At 39.9% G+C, this 16,905-nt stretch overlaps 1 protein-coding gene across 1 annotated transcript in view; it reads left to right on the forward strand.

Moving 5' to 3' along the window:
* PDE11A (phosphodiesterase 11A) overlaps window positions 1–16,905 on the forward strand; it is a 482,125-nt gene that overhangs the window by 246,658 nt on the left and 218,562 nt on the right. Inside the window, exon 6 of the mRNA XM_058300593.2 lies at window positions 14,070–14,202. Within this exon, the coding sequence (XP_058156576.1) occupies window positions 14,070–14,202 (133 nt within the window). The remainder of the gene's footprint in view (window positions 1–14,069; window positions 14,203–16,905) is intronic.

The raw sequence follows: 16,905 nt of genomic DNA on the forward strand, positions 1-16,905 counted from the left end.
TATCAAGAAAGGGTGCTGTATTTTGTCAAATGCTTTTTCTGCATCAATAGATATAATCATGTGATTTTTTTCCTTCAATCTGTTTATATGGTGTATTACATTGATTAATTTTCTTATGTTGAACCATCCTTGCATACCTGGGATGAATCCCACTTGGTCGTGGTGTATAATACGTTTAATGTGTTGTTGAATACGATTAGCAAGTATTTTGTTAAGTATTTTTGCGTCTAGGTTCATTAGAGAAATTGGTCTGTAATTTTCCTTTCTTGTGATGTCTTTGTTTGGCTTTGGTACTAGGGTAATGTTGGCATCATAGAAGGAGTTGGGTAATGTTCTTTCTGTTTCGATGTTTTGGAATAGTTTCAGCAGGATTGGTGTCAGTTCTTTCCGGAATGTTTTGTAGAATTCACCTGTGAAGCCATCTGGCCCTGGGCTCTTCTTAGTTGGGAGATTTTTAATAACTGATTCTATCTCTCTGCTTGTGATTGGTTTGTTAAGACCATCAATTTCTTCTTTTGTCAATATGGGCTGCTTATGTGTTTCTAGGAATTTGTCCATTTCCTCTAGATTGTCATTTTTGTTGGAATATAGTTTTTCAAAATATCCTCTTATGATAGTCTTTATTTCTGTGGGGTCAGTGGTGATATCACCTTTCTCATTTCTTATTTTGTGTATTTGCATCTTCTCTCTTTTTTTCTTTGTTAGTGTTGCTAAAGGTTTGTCAATTTTGTTAATCTTCTCAAAAAACCAGCTCTTGGTCTTGTTTATCTGTTCAAGTGCTTTCTTATTTTCTATTTCATTTAGTTCTGCTCTTATCTTTGTTATTTCCTTCCTTCTTCTTCCCGTTGGGTTACTTTGTTGTTGTTTTTCTAATTCCTTCAAATGTGCAGTTAGTTCTTCAATTTTTGCTCTTTCTTCTTTTTTGATATATGAATTTATGGCTATAAACTTCCCTCTCAGTACTGCTTTTGCTGCATCCCATAAATTTTGGTATGTTGTGTTATCATTATCATTTGTTTCAAGGTAGTCATTGATTTCTTTTGAGATTTCCTCTTTGACCCACTGTTTTTCTAAGAGTGTGCTGTTTAATTTCCAAATCGTGGTGTGAAATCTGGGCTTCTGTCCCTTGCAAATCTCCAGCTTGACTCCACTGTGGTCAGAGATAATGTTTTGTATGATTTCAATCTTTCTGAATTCGTTCAGCCTTTCTTTGTGGCCTAGCATATGATCTATCTTGGAGAATGATCCATGTGCGCTTGAGAAAAATGTATATCCTGCTGTGTTTGGGTGTAGCGATCTATATATGTCTACTAGATCGAGCTCCTCTAATATACTATTCAGATGTTTTGTTTCTTTGGTGATTCTCTTTTGAGATGTTCTGTCCAGAGTTGATAGTGGTGTATTAAAATCCCCCTCTATAATTGTAGATGTATCTATTCTTTCACTTAGTTTTTCCAGCGTTTGCCTGACGTATTTAGAGGCACCCTTGTTAGGGGCATAGATATTTATGATTGTTCGATCTTTTTGACAGATTTTCCCTTTCACTAAAATGTAGTATCCTTCTTTGTCTCTCACAATTGTTTCACATTTAAAGTCTATTTTGTCTGATATTAATATAGCTACTCCTGCCTTTTTTTGGTTATTGTTAGCTTGTATGATTGTTTTCCAGCCATTCACTTTCAATCTCCATGCGTCTCTGGGTCTAAGATGTGTCTCTTGTAGACAGCATATGGATGGGTCATATTTCCTTATCCAATGTCCCAGTCTGAATCTTTTGATAGGTGAGTTTAATCCGTTGACATTCAGTGTTATTACTATCAAGGAATTATTTGTGTTAGCCATATTTTGATTGGATTTGTGTTTGTCATATTTTGTTTGTATATTTTTTTTGTCTTTTTTTTTTGTTGTTGTTGGTCTTATACTCTCCTCCTACTTTGCCTTTCCTGTTTTTTCCTTTCTTCCTGCAGAACTCCCTTTAGAATTTCTTGAAGGGGAGGTTTCTTGTTGGTATACTCTTTCAGTTTCTGTTTGTCTGCGAATATTTTCAACTCTCTATCATGTTTGAATGCTAGTTTAGCTGGATAGAGTATTCTTGGTTGGAAATTTTTTTCCTTTAGTACCTTGACTATATCATACCACTGTCTTCTTGCCTCCATGGTTTCAGAAGAGAAATCAGCACTTAATCTAATTGAGCTTCCCTTGTATGTGATGGTTTTCTTTTCTCTAGCTGTTTTTAGGATTTTCTCTTTGTCTTGAGCATTGGATAATTTGACAAGTATATGTCTTGGGGTGGGCCTGTTGGGGTTTATGACTTGTGGAGTGCGCTGTGCTTCTTGGATATGTACATCTGTCTCTTTCAGTAGATTTGGGAAGTTTTCAGCCATTATTTCCTGCAACACTCCTTCTGACCCCTTTCCCTTCTCTTCACCTTCTGGAATGCCTATAATACGTATGTTTGAGCGTTTTGCATTGTCATTCAGGTCCCTAAATCCTAATTGGATTTTTTCTATCTTCTTATTGACCCCTTCTACTAGCTGTTTGATTTCTGATGTACTGTCTTCCACATCACTAATTCTCTGCTCTGTCTCTTCTAGTCTGCTGATATTTGCTGCAAGTGTATTTTTGATTTCTTGAACTGTGGTGTTCATTCCCATCATATCTGTTATGTTTTTGCGTATGTCTGCAATTTCCCCTCCAAGTGATGTCTTCATGTTGTTAACCTCTTTCATTACTGCATCAAATTTGTCGGTGATAAATGTTCTGAGATCTTTCATTGCTTGTGCCAAGTTTTGCTCCCCTTCGTGATTATTGGTTTGTTGATTGGATTCAGCCATGTTTTCCTGATTATTGGTTTGGTTTGTAGATTTTTGTTGCTTTCTGGTCATCTCTTTATTTTGACGAATTTATTCAGTTCCTTAGCTTCTTTGTCTGCTCTTGGAGGTTAATTAGTTGTTATTTTTGCATAGGTGTTATATCTTCTCTTTGTCACTTTTTTCTTCTTATTCTAGTTACTTGTTGTTGGTTAAGTTCACTTTAGAGGAAAGTATTAGTGTTGGGGAAAGGCAATTGTGTAAGCAAGGGAAAAGTGTAAAGTAGTATTGGTGATGTATGTTAACAAAGCAAGAATATGAGATCTGGGAGGACGGAGGTTAGATTCATGTAGATTGTATAGAGTTATAGCTGTAGGTAGAGTACCTTTTATGAAGTAGATGACTGAATATGGGAGGAATATGGTATGAACTACAAAGCTATTGTTTTCATGAGAGAGGGAAAAAGAAAAGAAAGGTAATAGTTTCAAGAGTGGATAACAGACAGAAAACAGAACAAAGGTATTAGAAATTAAGAGTTAGACACTTTGTGGATCAAAGAACGGGAGGTGGGGGGTGGAATATAGGAGAGACAGTAGATGATAGTGGATATCAAGATGCAGGGGAAGGGGGATAGTGTAGGTAGCCTAAATCAGTTCACACAGAAATGAGGCAGTGGAGGATGGGAAAACCCAGCAAATGTGAGGTGTTCCCTGTAGCACCTAGTGTATACTTGAATTAAAATAAAATAAGTGGAAGATGAGGGACAAGAGGGAAAGAGAAAACCGGAAAAAAAAAAACTAATTATAATAAAGAAAAAAAGAAAGACAAGAAGAAAGGAAGAAAGAAAAAGAGGATGGGCAAACGGTGGGGAACGGATAGGGGGAAGAGAGATACAGGTATACACGTGTCACAATTGCAACACTATCTAAAACAACAACTTCCCCCCGCTTTGCCCTAAAACCCCCCGTCTGTCTGCCCAAATGGGTCTGCAAGCACCTCCCTTCCCACAAACCCCCAATAGGCCGCCCAGGGCCCACGAACTCCCCAGTACTGCAGATGCTCCAAAGAAAAAAAAAAAAAAAATTAAATAAAATAAATTAAAAAAAAAAAAAACAAAAAACAAAGAACAGAAACCCCTCCGCAGGCCCGGCTCCGCCCGCCGCTGCCTGCCGCGGAGGCCTGGACCGGCTCTGCTCGGCTCCTTACGCCGCCGCGGCCTGGCCTGGCTCCGCCCGGCTCCGCTCGCTACAGCGGCCCAGCCGACTCCCGCGTCCACCTCCCGCCGCCGCGGCCTGGACTGGCCCCGCCCGGCTCCGTACGCCGCCGCGGCCCGACCCGGCTCCGCCTGGCTCCGCTCGCTACAGCGGCCCGGCCCAGCTCCGGCGTCCGCCTCTCGCCGCCGCGGCCTGCACCGGCCCCGCCCGGCTCCGTACGCCGCCGCGGCCCGGCCCGGCTATGCCTGGCTCCACTCGCTATAGCGGCCCAGGCCCGGCTCCGGCATCCGCCGCCCGCTGCTGCGGCCTGAACCGGCCCCGCCCGGCTCCGCACGCCGCCGCGGCCCAGCTCGGCCCGGCTCGGCCCCGCCCGGCCCCGCTCGCCGCAGGCGCAGCCCGGCCTGGTTCCGGCGTCCGCCGCTGCGGCCCGGCCTGGCTCAGCCCCACCGAGCGGGGCTAGATGCCTTGTCTCCGCCTACCCAAGGAGGGAATCCTCTACAGGTAGCTGGGATCTCCGTGTATATTTCACAGATGGATCCTCTCTGTTACCTTCCCTCCAAATCGATGTCCAGACACCTCCGGACCAGCAAAAATCCCGAAACAATCCGGTCCCAAGGAGTCTCCAACGCCGCCCAGCCGATTCCCTGCAGAAGACCCTAACAGGGATGTTCACTCAGCCGCCATCTTGCCCCCTCAATCCCAACTCTCTTTTTGTTACTTGAAGCAAAAGTTTTCTGAACCTATACTTAATTTTTGTGGTGCTTTGGAACTGTAAGTACCCCAGAAAAATATATGTTTTTAAACTTAATCTATTCCTGTGGGTGTGAACCCATTTTAAATAGGACCTTTTGATGAAGTTACTTCAGTTAAGGTGTGGCCCAGCTCAATGAGGATGGGTTGGAATCCTGTTACTGAAGTATTTTATAAACAGAATAAATTCAGGGCAAGAAGCTGAAGATCAGTGGAACCTAGAAGAGAAGGGATAGGCCAGGACAGGCTGTCATGTGCATTGCCATGTGACAGAGAAGCCCAGGACCAAGGATCACTGGCAACCAGCCCTAGAACACCAGTCTTCTGGAAGAAAGCATTACCTTGATGGCACCTTGGTTTGGACTTTTTCCTAGTCTCAAAACTGTAAGCCATTGAATTCTCATTATTTAAGCCAACTCATTGCATGGTATTTTCTTGAACAGCCAAGGAAACTAAAACACCTTTAATATGTGTGCATATTCTGATATTTTCCATACTATTCTTTTAAAAAGGCAAACATACTGTTCTGACCTGGCCCACAACATTGATTTCATGATTTACTACTTTGTGTGACCCACAACTTGAAAAACCTTGTTTGATGTACCCATACAGTGTGTGTGGCTCTTTTCCTCTATCAATACCTATATTGGCTATTTTTAGATATGGCAGTTGTGTGAGACTGCTATTTCCTAAGCATTCCAGGATGTATTTGCTCAAATATATAGTCTTTTAAAATACACCCTTGGGGATTGGTTTGTTTGTGCCCATTTTTTATACATCTGTTTGGTATAAGTAAATGAAAAGTATTATGCAATCTGATTTTGGAATCCTCAAGACACATGGAGTAATGCTCACCCCACACTCTTTTTGATACAGAAGAGGGCTTTGAGCCACACTCTTTAAGTCTTGTACTACAGCCATGCTTAGATACACCTTCATATACCTAAGTAAGCTTAGGTCCTCTGAGAAGCATAAGACAAGATTAGTTGATCAAAAGATTTTTCAGGGGAAACACTTGTGAAGGGATTAAAGAGGGAGGAACCAAGAGTAGGCAGAAAGAGCTGTGGACCACAATGGTCTGTGAAAGGGGAGAGGAAAGGAAAGGAGTGGGTAGATTACACTCCTGTTTGGAAGGACACTGGGGGGTCCTGAGCAGAAATTGTTCATTAGAGGAATCTTGCTTGGACAGGAATGACCCAATTCCTACTCCCACTATTCTCAGTCATTGACTGAAAGCAGCCTGGAGGGACCTTGGGTTCAAAGAGCTGCAGATGGAAACTGTCAATCAGTTGCGCTCCCTGCAGCAGGTTCTCTTGAAGGGACATATGGATGGGGCATCTCCACAGCCACCTCACTTAGCGGACCATTCAATATATACTATTTGATAAATTACCTAACAAAAAAGTTTGTTATTCTTACTTTGCAGCTTAATTATCATCATTACCATAATTATTATCCCTTTTTTTTAAAAAAATTGAGTTATAGTTCATATACCATAAAATTTACTGTTTTACAGTGTACAATTCCATGGGTTTTGGTATAGTCACAAAATTGTGCAACCATCACTACTGTCTAATTCCAGAGTATTTTTGTCACCCCCAGAAGAAACCCTGTGTGGTAGTTTGAGATTATTTATGAACCCCCCAAAAGAGAAGGATTATGTTTGTAAACTGGTATGTTCCTCTGGGTATGATACCCTTTGATTGTATTAAATTCAAAGGTTTTAAGTTTACTTGATCAAGTCAATTTAGGGCCTTTAATTTGACCACATCGGTAGGGCATGACTCTGGTTTAGTCCCTGTCCCCTTGGTGGGCTGGTATAAATGGACACTCAGTCAAGAAGACACACAGAAGAGGAGATAGCTCTGTCATGGTTGAACCTGGGTCCCTAGGAGAGAAAAGTCATTTGCCTGACAGTTTGCAGTGAAAGAGAACAGAGCAGTTGAACAGCTGAAAAGACCTGGAGAGAAATGACCCCTGAAATAAGCCCTTTTCCAGCCTACAGCTGAAATTGGAAGAAACCTTAAGAGCCTTAAGAGGAAGAAGGAAGAAGAGACAAGGCGGAGATCATTTGCCATCTCGTTTCAACACCTAGCCACTGACTTTGGTGAGAAAGAAGCCTTGAGCTGGACTCTTCGGGGCCTTGTAACTGTAAGGTTTTACCCCCAAAAAACACCCTTTATAAAAGCCAACAGATTACTGGTACTTTGTATCAGCACCACTTTGGCAGACTAATATACCCTGTAACCATTATCAGTGACTCCGCATGTCATTCTCTCAGGTCCTGGCAAACACTAATCTACTTTCTGTCTCTACATATTTGTCTATTCTGAACATTTCATATAAATAGAATCTTACAATATGTGACTTTTTGTATCTGGCTTCTTTAACTGAGCATAATGAATTAAAGGTTCATACATGTTGCAGCAAGAACCATTATTAGCCATTATTATGGCCACTAATAATGCCCATTAATATGACCATTATTTTTATGGCCAATAATCCATTGTATGGATATAGCACATTTTGTTTATCTATTTGTCAGTTCATGGACTTTTGGCTTGGTTCCTCTTTTTGACTATTAAGAAGACTTGCTATGAACATTTGTGTACAACTGTTTGTGTGGTTTTATGTTTTCAAATTTTTGGATATATACCTATGGGTGGAATTGCAGGGTCATATGGTAACTCAATGTTTAACTTCTTGAGAAACTGCTATATTGCTTTCCACAGTGGCTGCACTGTTTTGCACTCCTACCAACAAAGTATAAGGGTTCTATTGTTTCCAGATCTTCATCAACACATCTTATTTTCCTTTTTAAAAAACTTTCATTTCCCTAATGACTAGTTATGGTGAGAATCTTTAATGTGCTTATTGGCTATTTGTATATACTATTTGAGAAACGCCTATTGAATTCCTCTGTCATTTAATTATGATATGTTTTTATTATTAGGTAGTTGAGTTCTGTACATTCTGGACACAAGTCCTTTAACAGCTATATATATAATATGCATATATTTTCTCCCATTCTGTGAGCTTTCTCACATTCTTTTTTTTTTTTTAAGATTTATTTATTTATTTATTTTTCTCCCCTCCCCCCACCCCAGCTGTCTGTTCTCTGTGTCTATTTGCTGCATCTTCTTCTTTGTCCGCCTCTGTTGTTGTCAGTGGCCTGGGAATCTGTGTTTCTTTTTGTTGTGTCATCTTGTTGTGTCAGCTCTCCATGTGTGCGGCACCATTCTAGGGCAGGCTGCTCTTTCTTTTGCGTGGGGCTCCCCTATGCGGGGGACACCCCTGCGTGGCACGGCACTCCTTGCGCACATCAGCACTGCTGTTGGAGATGGTGAGTAAAGGCCAAACCATTTTTTTTGTGGTCCCTTGCAAATGCTTTCTTTCCATAAGCACTTACATACTGATGACTCCCACGTCTGTATCAGAAGCACTTCAAGTCCTGAATTCCAGACATTTATACTCAAGCACTTCCTGAACACCTCATCCTGATTATCCCAAGGCACCTCAAATATAGCATTTTCAAGACTGAATTTGCACATTCCCCTTGGTGTGCTAACAACCAGTAAGGAAGATTAATTAAAGCAGCCCATTTGGTTGAGAACAGAAGTTTCAACAAAGACAGCCTATTTTCTTATTATCAAGGAATGATTGTCAATTTCCCAGGGGGAGTAGGATCCAGAAAAGGTGGAGAGCCAAGAGCTCAAGACGCTAAGATATTTCATTTTTATGCTTTGCAAACTAAAATTGATTATTGATTTACAGGTTATTCCTGGTACTATGTGCCATTTTGCTTCAATGTCTAGAGATCAGTCTGAACTTTGATTCTCAAGGAGAAACTCCATTCCTTACTTTTCCTTGTCATGTAAGCCTGTCTATTCCTCTACCTTTCCTGAAGCCTCAAACTGCAACATTACTTGAAGTTGTCTTTTAATTAGGAGATTAAGGAACTAAATCAATACCACATAGACTCAAATCTGGGATCCCAGCAGGAGAAAGAAGCTTGAACACTCAGGCCTGGAGCATTAATAATCTCCTACTGGCTTCAGGATATCTTGAAAGGATACCAAAAAGTCTTTTCATCATAAAAAGTAATGGGGGAGAGTGTGTTAGCAAGCAGAACCAGCCTGTCAATTCTTGGATGGTGGTAGGAGAAGGTGCTCTGCATTGCTGGTGTTCCTGAAGATGATCAGATTGCTGCTGGACTTGCCGTTACCGTCTTGTCTAAGGACACTTTATCGCACACACATTTCTCTCATTTTAAGCATTCTTACGATGTGGTGACCTAGTGTGCATTATCTACACTTCACTTCCTAAATTTGTCCAATTAAAATGATAGGACTTACCATTCTGAGAAGTTTGCATTGCTTTGGGGAAGTACCTTGTGAGTCTCAGGTGGGTGTCAGCTAGGGCTGCTGTGAGAGGTTGGTGTCTACCATTTAGCGTTGTATGGTGACAACTGTTTGGTTTTACAGCCAGGAAAATCTGGGTTTTATCGTGGTTCACATTTTATGGCTGTGAGACTGTAGATAAACGTTTTAATATCTCTGATTCTTAGTGTCCATAATGTGAAACAGGGGAAATAAAATCCATTTCATACGGCTGTTTGGATGGTATAGAAATATAATGTTGAAGAGTACATGGCACATAAAAGTCTCTCAATAAATATCAGTTCTTTACATGACAAAGAATTTTTGTTGTTGTTGTCAAAAGCATCAAGATAAGACATGTACTATTTGACTGCTTAGCTCCTGAGGCAGGAGAGAATCTGCTATTGTTCCTGAGGGTTGCATCACTTTCAAATTTGGGCAGGTGCAGGATAGAGAGTGTGCTGGCTGCCAAAATTGCTCATAATGGAGCACATACCAAAATTCTACCCTGTTAGACCCAAGTAGTCTCACCACATCTCTCTTTGAGGTTGCTGTGACCACCTTCACTCATCTCTTCTGAATTAAGGAACACCTTTCTACAAGTACTGGACATATGTTAAAACAGTGAGAAAGCAAGTGGACTCAAAGTGTTACATTTCAACTAAACCATATCAAATAAGAGCCCTAAAAAGTAGCAGGACCAACATAAACATCTAAGTTGCCATAATTCTGTTTACAGGATAACCTCACTCTAAGGGACAGCTAACCTACATAGGCTACTTTATCACATTTGTTCTCAGTACTTACTTATGTGCCTTGTTGTTCATGAAGCAATTTTTTTTTTATAGCTTTCATTGTCCTCTGTGACAGTTTTACTAAAGTGACAAGCCCACTGGTCTGAAAGAAATAGGGATAATGAGAGGACCTGCCTTTCATATGAATCTTCATGTTCAAAGGGAGGGAAAAATAAAGATAGAATTACATAAGCTTATGGAGCAAGGGTTAGATGCTTGGGTATCATGTTTCCTTGAATTTCTTTTTTTTTTTTTTTAAGATTTATTTTTTATTTATTTCTCTCCCCTTCCCCTCTCCACCACCCCCTCCAGTTGTCTGTTTTCTGTGTCCATTCACTGTGAGTTCTTCTGTGACCACTTCTATCCTTATCAGCAGCACCAGGAATCTGTGTTTCTTTTTGTTGCGTCATCTTGTGTCAGCTCTCCGTTTCGTTGTGTCATCTTGTTGTGTCAGCTCTCTGTGTGGGCGGCCCCATTCCTGGGCAGGCTGCACTTTCTTTCACACTGGGCGGCTCTCCTTACAGGGTGCACTCCTTGCGTGTGGGGCTCCCCTGCACGGGGGACACCCCTGCGTGGCACGCACTCCTTGCGCGCATCAGTACTGCGCGTGGGCCAGCTCCACACGGGTCAAGGAGGCCCGGGGCTTGAACCGCGGACCTCCCATGTGGTAGGTGGACGCCCTAACCACTGGGCCAAGTCCGCTTCCCTCCTTGAATTTCTTAAGACTATGGAAGGTACACAACTTCATTACAAATGTTTCCTCCCAATTGTTGACATTTAATTCTTACAATTAACATCATGCAAACAGGTTACAGACACATACCCCACTAATGTAATATCATAGAGTATATTTATAAGACAGGATTATTTATGGAGACAAACATGCAATCCCAGAAGTATCAGATTGAAGCCTATCCCTGAGAGATGTGCTTAGGTCAGGCATAAAGTGCTTCAGTGGAAATACCCACAGTTCTTTGAGTCATGTCATTCTCCTACTCAGCAGCCTTGAACAGCTCCTCATTATCTATAACTAAGGTCTCTGCAACTTGGTCAAAGTCTTCACCCTTAAACACTAGCCTTTTCAATCTTATATCTTAAATACGTACCCTATGTGTCCCTCAGAGGGGTTTACTCATAGTTCTGAGATTACCGCACACTCTGCTAGTTTATGCCTTTTGTTCATGCCTTTTCTTCGTCTAACAGTGCTTTGCTTTCCTCCTCACACCACCAATCTCTTCTTGCTGAACTCTTGCCCATCCCCAAAGGCCCAGCATGAGGGGTTTTGCCACTTGCGAATGGAACTGGCTCCTTCCTCAGTCGCCTGCTTTCAGCTGCGTCTCCCTCCCCATTGTCTGTTTCTCAGGCTCCATCGCTGACTCCTCTACTGCAACACACTCCCTCCCAAGGCTCTAGCTGCAGCTCTTGTTTCTTTCCCATACTCCATACCACACAGTAGGAAAGCACTTTCCAAAGTGTCTATCACAGAACACTTTAAAAGTGATAGTGGCAATAAAGAAAACAGCACAGAATGGGCTGACAGACCAATTAATCCCTGCAAGAAATGATCAGAATGCAATCCAGAACACTTTTTAAGTGTAAAAATAACATCATATTGGATCTTTACTTTGGGTGCCTAAAAATATTTCTTCCTATATTTGCTTTCACTACAGCACAACATAAATTTATTTCTCACAGGTATAATATTGCAAAGATAAACTAAAACGTGGACTTTTTATTGTTTGTTTATTCATTTGTTTTAGAAAATAAAGGCTTTGTCTTCTCCTGAAAGTACTCCGTCCTTTTTGCCTCTTTGATCTAGCCACCATCTAAAAATTACAAGACTCGGCTTTTTATTAAAACTTCCATTTTTGCAGCCATGATACATAGAGAATAAGTCTATCTACTATTAAAGTTTAATTATGCAATACAGGATGAGTAACATCCCAAATATGTGCTGAATTTATAAGACACAGACCAGCAATCATTATAGATGAGATATAGGGTTGTTGTTAGAGAATGCCTATGCTGCCACTCATTCATGCTTCTGACAGCCTCTCTGCAGCAGCTCCTACCATTCTCAGGATGGCACAAATCCCATACAAGCGTAGTATTGTGTAATAGTGCTGACTATGTACGTGTGTTTAGCATTTTACTTACATATAATATGTTCTATATTAAAATCCAATAGAGTTATTGTGATTATGCTGTAATATATTTAATAAACATCTCTCGGAACCAGGGATTCCACAAAATGTAGTTTGGAAAACATTGCCCTAGTTTACTTTCATTCACATAATTTCAGTTATCACATGCCAAGTCACCAATCTCACAACCTCAATGCAAGTTTTCTTTGATAATGTTTATCTGTACAGTACTCAGTTTTGCACCACAGCTCCTAGTAGGGCTCTCTGGAAGAAAAGATGGAAGGGAGAGAGATGGGACTCTTATCCATTAGTTCTTACAGCATAAATTTGATGGCTGTAGTGAAAGTAATAACAAGGGAAACCTCATTAAATCATTTAACATAAAATTTCTTGCTCAAATTGAATATTAGTATAATTCAAATTCTTAATGTTAGGGATCAATAAAATTAAAACTGACTTTTAAGTGAGATTTTTGAAATAGGAAATGTGCACACACACCCTTTTTTTATCGTGGTAAGATACACATAACTTAAAATTTACCATTTTAACCATTTTTAAGTGTACAATTCTATAACTGAGGGCTAAGATTTAAAAAATAATTATGATTACTGAATCATTATTTAGATGCCTTTTTACTTCCAGTATATTATAAAATAGCCAAAGGTTAATGCCTGAAATTACTGAAACTAGCTAGATTGGTCTCACCCCTGTTTACAGTGCTCTAGACTGGCCTCACCCTTGTGTATACTTGCTATTGTGATGGAAACCACTCTACCTTCCCTGTTTGAATCCATAAAAGCCCTAAACTCCTCAAAATTGAGCAGGCAGATTTTTGGGCCCTTAGGTCACTGACCTCCCCTTTCTCTCTTTGAAATGCCACTTTTGTTTGGTATCAATTCAATGGCATTAATTACAATCACAGTGCTGTGCTACCATCACCACCCTCCATTACCTTTACATCATTCCCATCAGAAATGCTGTCTCCATTAAGTAGTAACTTCCCAATCCCTCTTTCCCCCAGCCCCTGGGAATCTCTAATCTATTTTCTGTGTCTTTGAAGTGACCTATTCTAGATACCAAGATACCTTATATAAGTGGAATCATACAATGTTTGTCCTTTTGTGTCTGGCTTATTTCAATTAGCTTAATGTTCAAGGTTCATCCATGTTGTAACATATATCAGAATTTTGCTCCTTTTTATGGCTAAATAATACTTCATTGTATGGATATACCACATTGTGTTTATCCATTGGTCTGTCAGTGGACACCTGGGTTGGTTCTACCTTTTGGCCATTGTGAACAATGCTGCTATAAACATTGGTATACAGGTAACTCTTTTATTCCCTGTTCTCACTTCTTTGGAGTAAGTGCCCAGGAATGGGATTGCTAGGTCATATGATAATTTTGTGTTTAACAGGAAATGTACTTTTATTAAGAAACATACTCTGAGACTACAAAAATAATTACAGAATTAACAAAATTATACCTAACCTAGAAATGCTTGTTTGTTGCATTTAGGATTTTTAATTTCTCAACTTGTTTCATGTTTTTTCCCCATTCTTGGGTTTAATTTTTCCTGGTGCCAAAACATCTAATTTGCTCACTTAAAAGGGTGGCTGGGAAGGTTGGAGAACTTCATTAGGCTCCTCATTGGTGTCCTATTGTCAATTTTGGTCTTTACCTAATGTCTACTTTTTGTCTGCCTGTTTTGAGGCCTAACACAACCTAAAGTTGCTCTGTGGATCATAGAGAATCTATTATCACTACCTATGTATTTGGTTATTTTACTGTTATAGCAGGTAAGTTTTTTTGAAGCAGCTGCTGATAATTATGTTGCTATTGTTCTGTCACCAAAGTCATATATCCCTTCTTAATGAAGACAGATAATCCTGCTATTATAGTTTTACGAAGTTTTCTTTTCTTTTTTTGTTTGTTTTGATTTGGTTTTTGTTTACTGTTTGCCTTGGTGTTCTGACAGTTTCAAAGAAAGCATGGAGAAATCATCATACTCCGACTGGCTAATAAATAACAGCATTGCCGAGCTGGTTGCTTCTACAGGCCTTCCAGTGAACATCAGTGATGCCTACCAGGATCCTCGCTTTGACGCAGAGGTGAGAGGTTCTTTGGTTTCTTAAGGCACATTGTCACACCGTGGATGGTTTGCAGTAAAAAAGTCAGTGCTATTGGAAGCACAAAGGCACACATAGAGACTGACAGCAACTGTTGAGTTTCCTGGCAATTCTTTTGCCTCTTTTCCTTATGATCTGATTTTTAGCATTGCTTCCTACTAACTGAAAGTTAGAAAAACTTCCTATCTCTATCCTGATTTGTGGCAAAGTGCCTATCCTTAGTCTGATTCTGGTTCATGATTGGGTACAGTTTAGATTAAACTATGACATATTTAATAATAAAAATGTATATAGAACATAGTAATTTCCCAGTAGATCCTAGAACAAGTACCATATCTTTAAAAATTGCTCCCAGGAAATAGTAAATTTGTTAATTATGTAAGAACATTGTGCTAATACTCTAAATATTAAAACAATGTAGATTATGACTTGCAGAAGTTTAAATTCTAAGGTAGTATAGTGTATCATGCAGATGAATTCGCATAAACATAAAATCTTACTCTATGGATAGATAGAGATAGATATATTATAGATATTTTAAAAATTCAGTGTTTCCTACTCGAGATTGCCAAGCTGAGATCTGAAGAGTAGCAGGAGTTTTCTTGGTGAAAAAGGGTGGGAAGATATGTATTGTCTGAGGGCTTGGGAAGTTGGGGAACTGAGATTAGTTTAATGTGTCTGGAGGAGTTTGGACAGAGAAGCAGAGGCCAGATCATCAAGACTTTGAAAGTTGTATGAAGGGGTCTTTTTCCTGGGCAGTGGGGAACCAGTAGTTGAGTTTTAAATGGAGAAGTGGAAACTGTATTTTAGAGCAATCACAACGACAGTACAGAGGATAGATTAGTAATAATGACAACTGAACATTTAATCTGTGTAACCCTGATAGGTGTCATCATCCATTTTATAGAAATTGAGAGCTAACCTTGACTCTCGAGGTAGACAAAGATTCTACAGGTCTTTCTCTTAACCCTGCCCTGTGCTGTCTCCGTTGCCTGGAGTGGGACCTGACAATGTACGTGGGGAAGGGGGTGAGATCTAAGTCTAGTTTATAATTTCAGTCAGATCATTTTAACAGATCTATGCAAGAAACTTCTAAATTCCCAAAACTCACCATCTCTCACTAGCTGCCTAAAACCCTCTTCACCCCAGGCTACATCCCAAATGTACTTCCTACTCCTTCTTCAGGTCTCGGCTTAGACTCTCCTATCTTGGAAATCCCAGTTTGGGTTGAGGGTCTCTCCACTGTGCTCTCTTTGCCATCTTACCACTGACCTCCCTCTAGCACCATCAGTTCTGGTACATTAAATCTGAACTTTAAGTTACCTTCCTGGTGAAAGTACAGTCCAATGCTTTTGTAGCTCTCCTATGAAGAAGAAGCCCACCATGCTTCTGTGATTAGTGCAGTGAAAATGATTTGCAGATGTCAATATTTGGATGCCATAGCCTTAGCACTAATTTTATGGAGTTTTGCTTTTTGCTGTATGTCTCCCTTCCTTAAATTTTTTTTTTTTTTTTTTTGAGGTACCAGGCTGGGGACTGAATCCAGGCCTCATATGTGGGAAGCCGGCGCTCAACCACTGAGCTACACTGGCTCCCCTGAGTTGCATTTTTCGTTTGTTTGTTTTATTTTCAGGAGGTACCAGGGATCAAACCCAGGACGTTATACATGGGTAGCAGGCACCCAACCTCTTGAGCTACATCTGCTCCCTGGACTTCCTTGATTTTTTAAAAGAGAGAATACCAAAGAACAAATTTCTATACACTTAAATTTATTGAGAAATGTACTCAATATTCTGTTAATATCAGCAATGATGAGCAAACTGAGATGCTTACTATACTGAAAAAGAAAATCATTAATTCCTAATTCATTGGTAGCAAGTCAACAAAATTGATTAGATGTCAACAGATGAGGATTCTTTCCCAGCCCAAATCAAAGCGCTAAGTTTGCTGTGAGTTACTATAATACTACTCTTAGCTTTGGACCATATAAAGAGGCAAATTCTGAGGAATCAACATATTACACCATTGCTTTTTAAAAAATAGAACATATGTAAACATATAACAAAACATGATGCAATGTATGCTATGTACCCACTACACAGTTTAAGAAAAAGAACACTATCATTGCAGTTGAACCCTCGAACCTTTCACTAAGTCCATCTCCATTCTTTCCACCATAGAGGTAACCACTATCCTGATTTTCAACTCATCATTCCTTTGCTTTTCTATATAGTTTCATCACATTTGTTTCAATCCCTAAACAATATATAGTTCTATTTTGTATATTTCTGAACTTTATATGAATTGAATTACACTGTAAGTTTTCTTCTGTGGCTTGCTTTTTTCACTCAACATTATGTTCATGAATTTCATGGACTTATAATTCATTTATATATTTCATTGCAGAAAAGTATTCTATTGTATGAGTAAACTTCACTTTATTTAACCACTATATTGTTGGTGGAGATTTGGGTTGTTTTCAGTGTTTAACTCTTACATATATAACTGCCAAGGGCATTCTTGTCCATGTATCTCAATGTACATGTGCAAGAGGTTTTCTTGAGTCTATACCTAGAGGGATGACATGCTGGGTCATAGGCAATACACATCTTCACCTTTATTGAGTAATGAAAGATTCTTGTCCAATCATTGATCTTTTTTTCTTAGAAAACAGTGTAATTAATA

Source organism: Dasypus novemcinctus, chromosome 7, assembly GCF_030445035.2.
Source record: "Dasypus novemcinctus isolate mDasNov1 chromosome 7, mDasNov1.1.hap2, whole genome shotgun sequence".
NCBI lineage: Eukaryota > Metazoa > Chordata > Mammalia > Cingulata > Dasypodidae > Dasypus > Dasypus novemcinctus.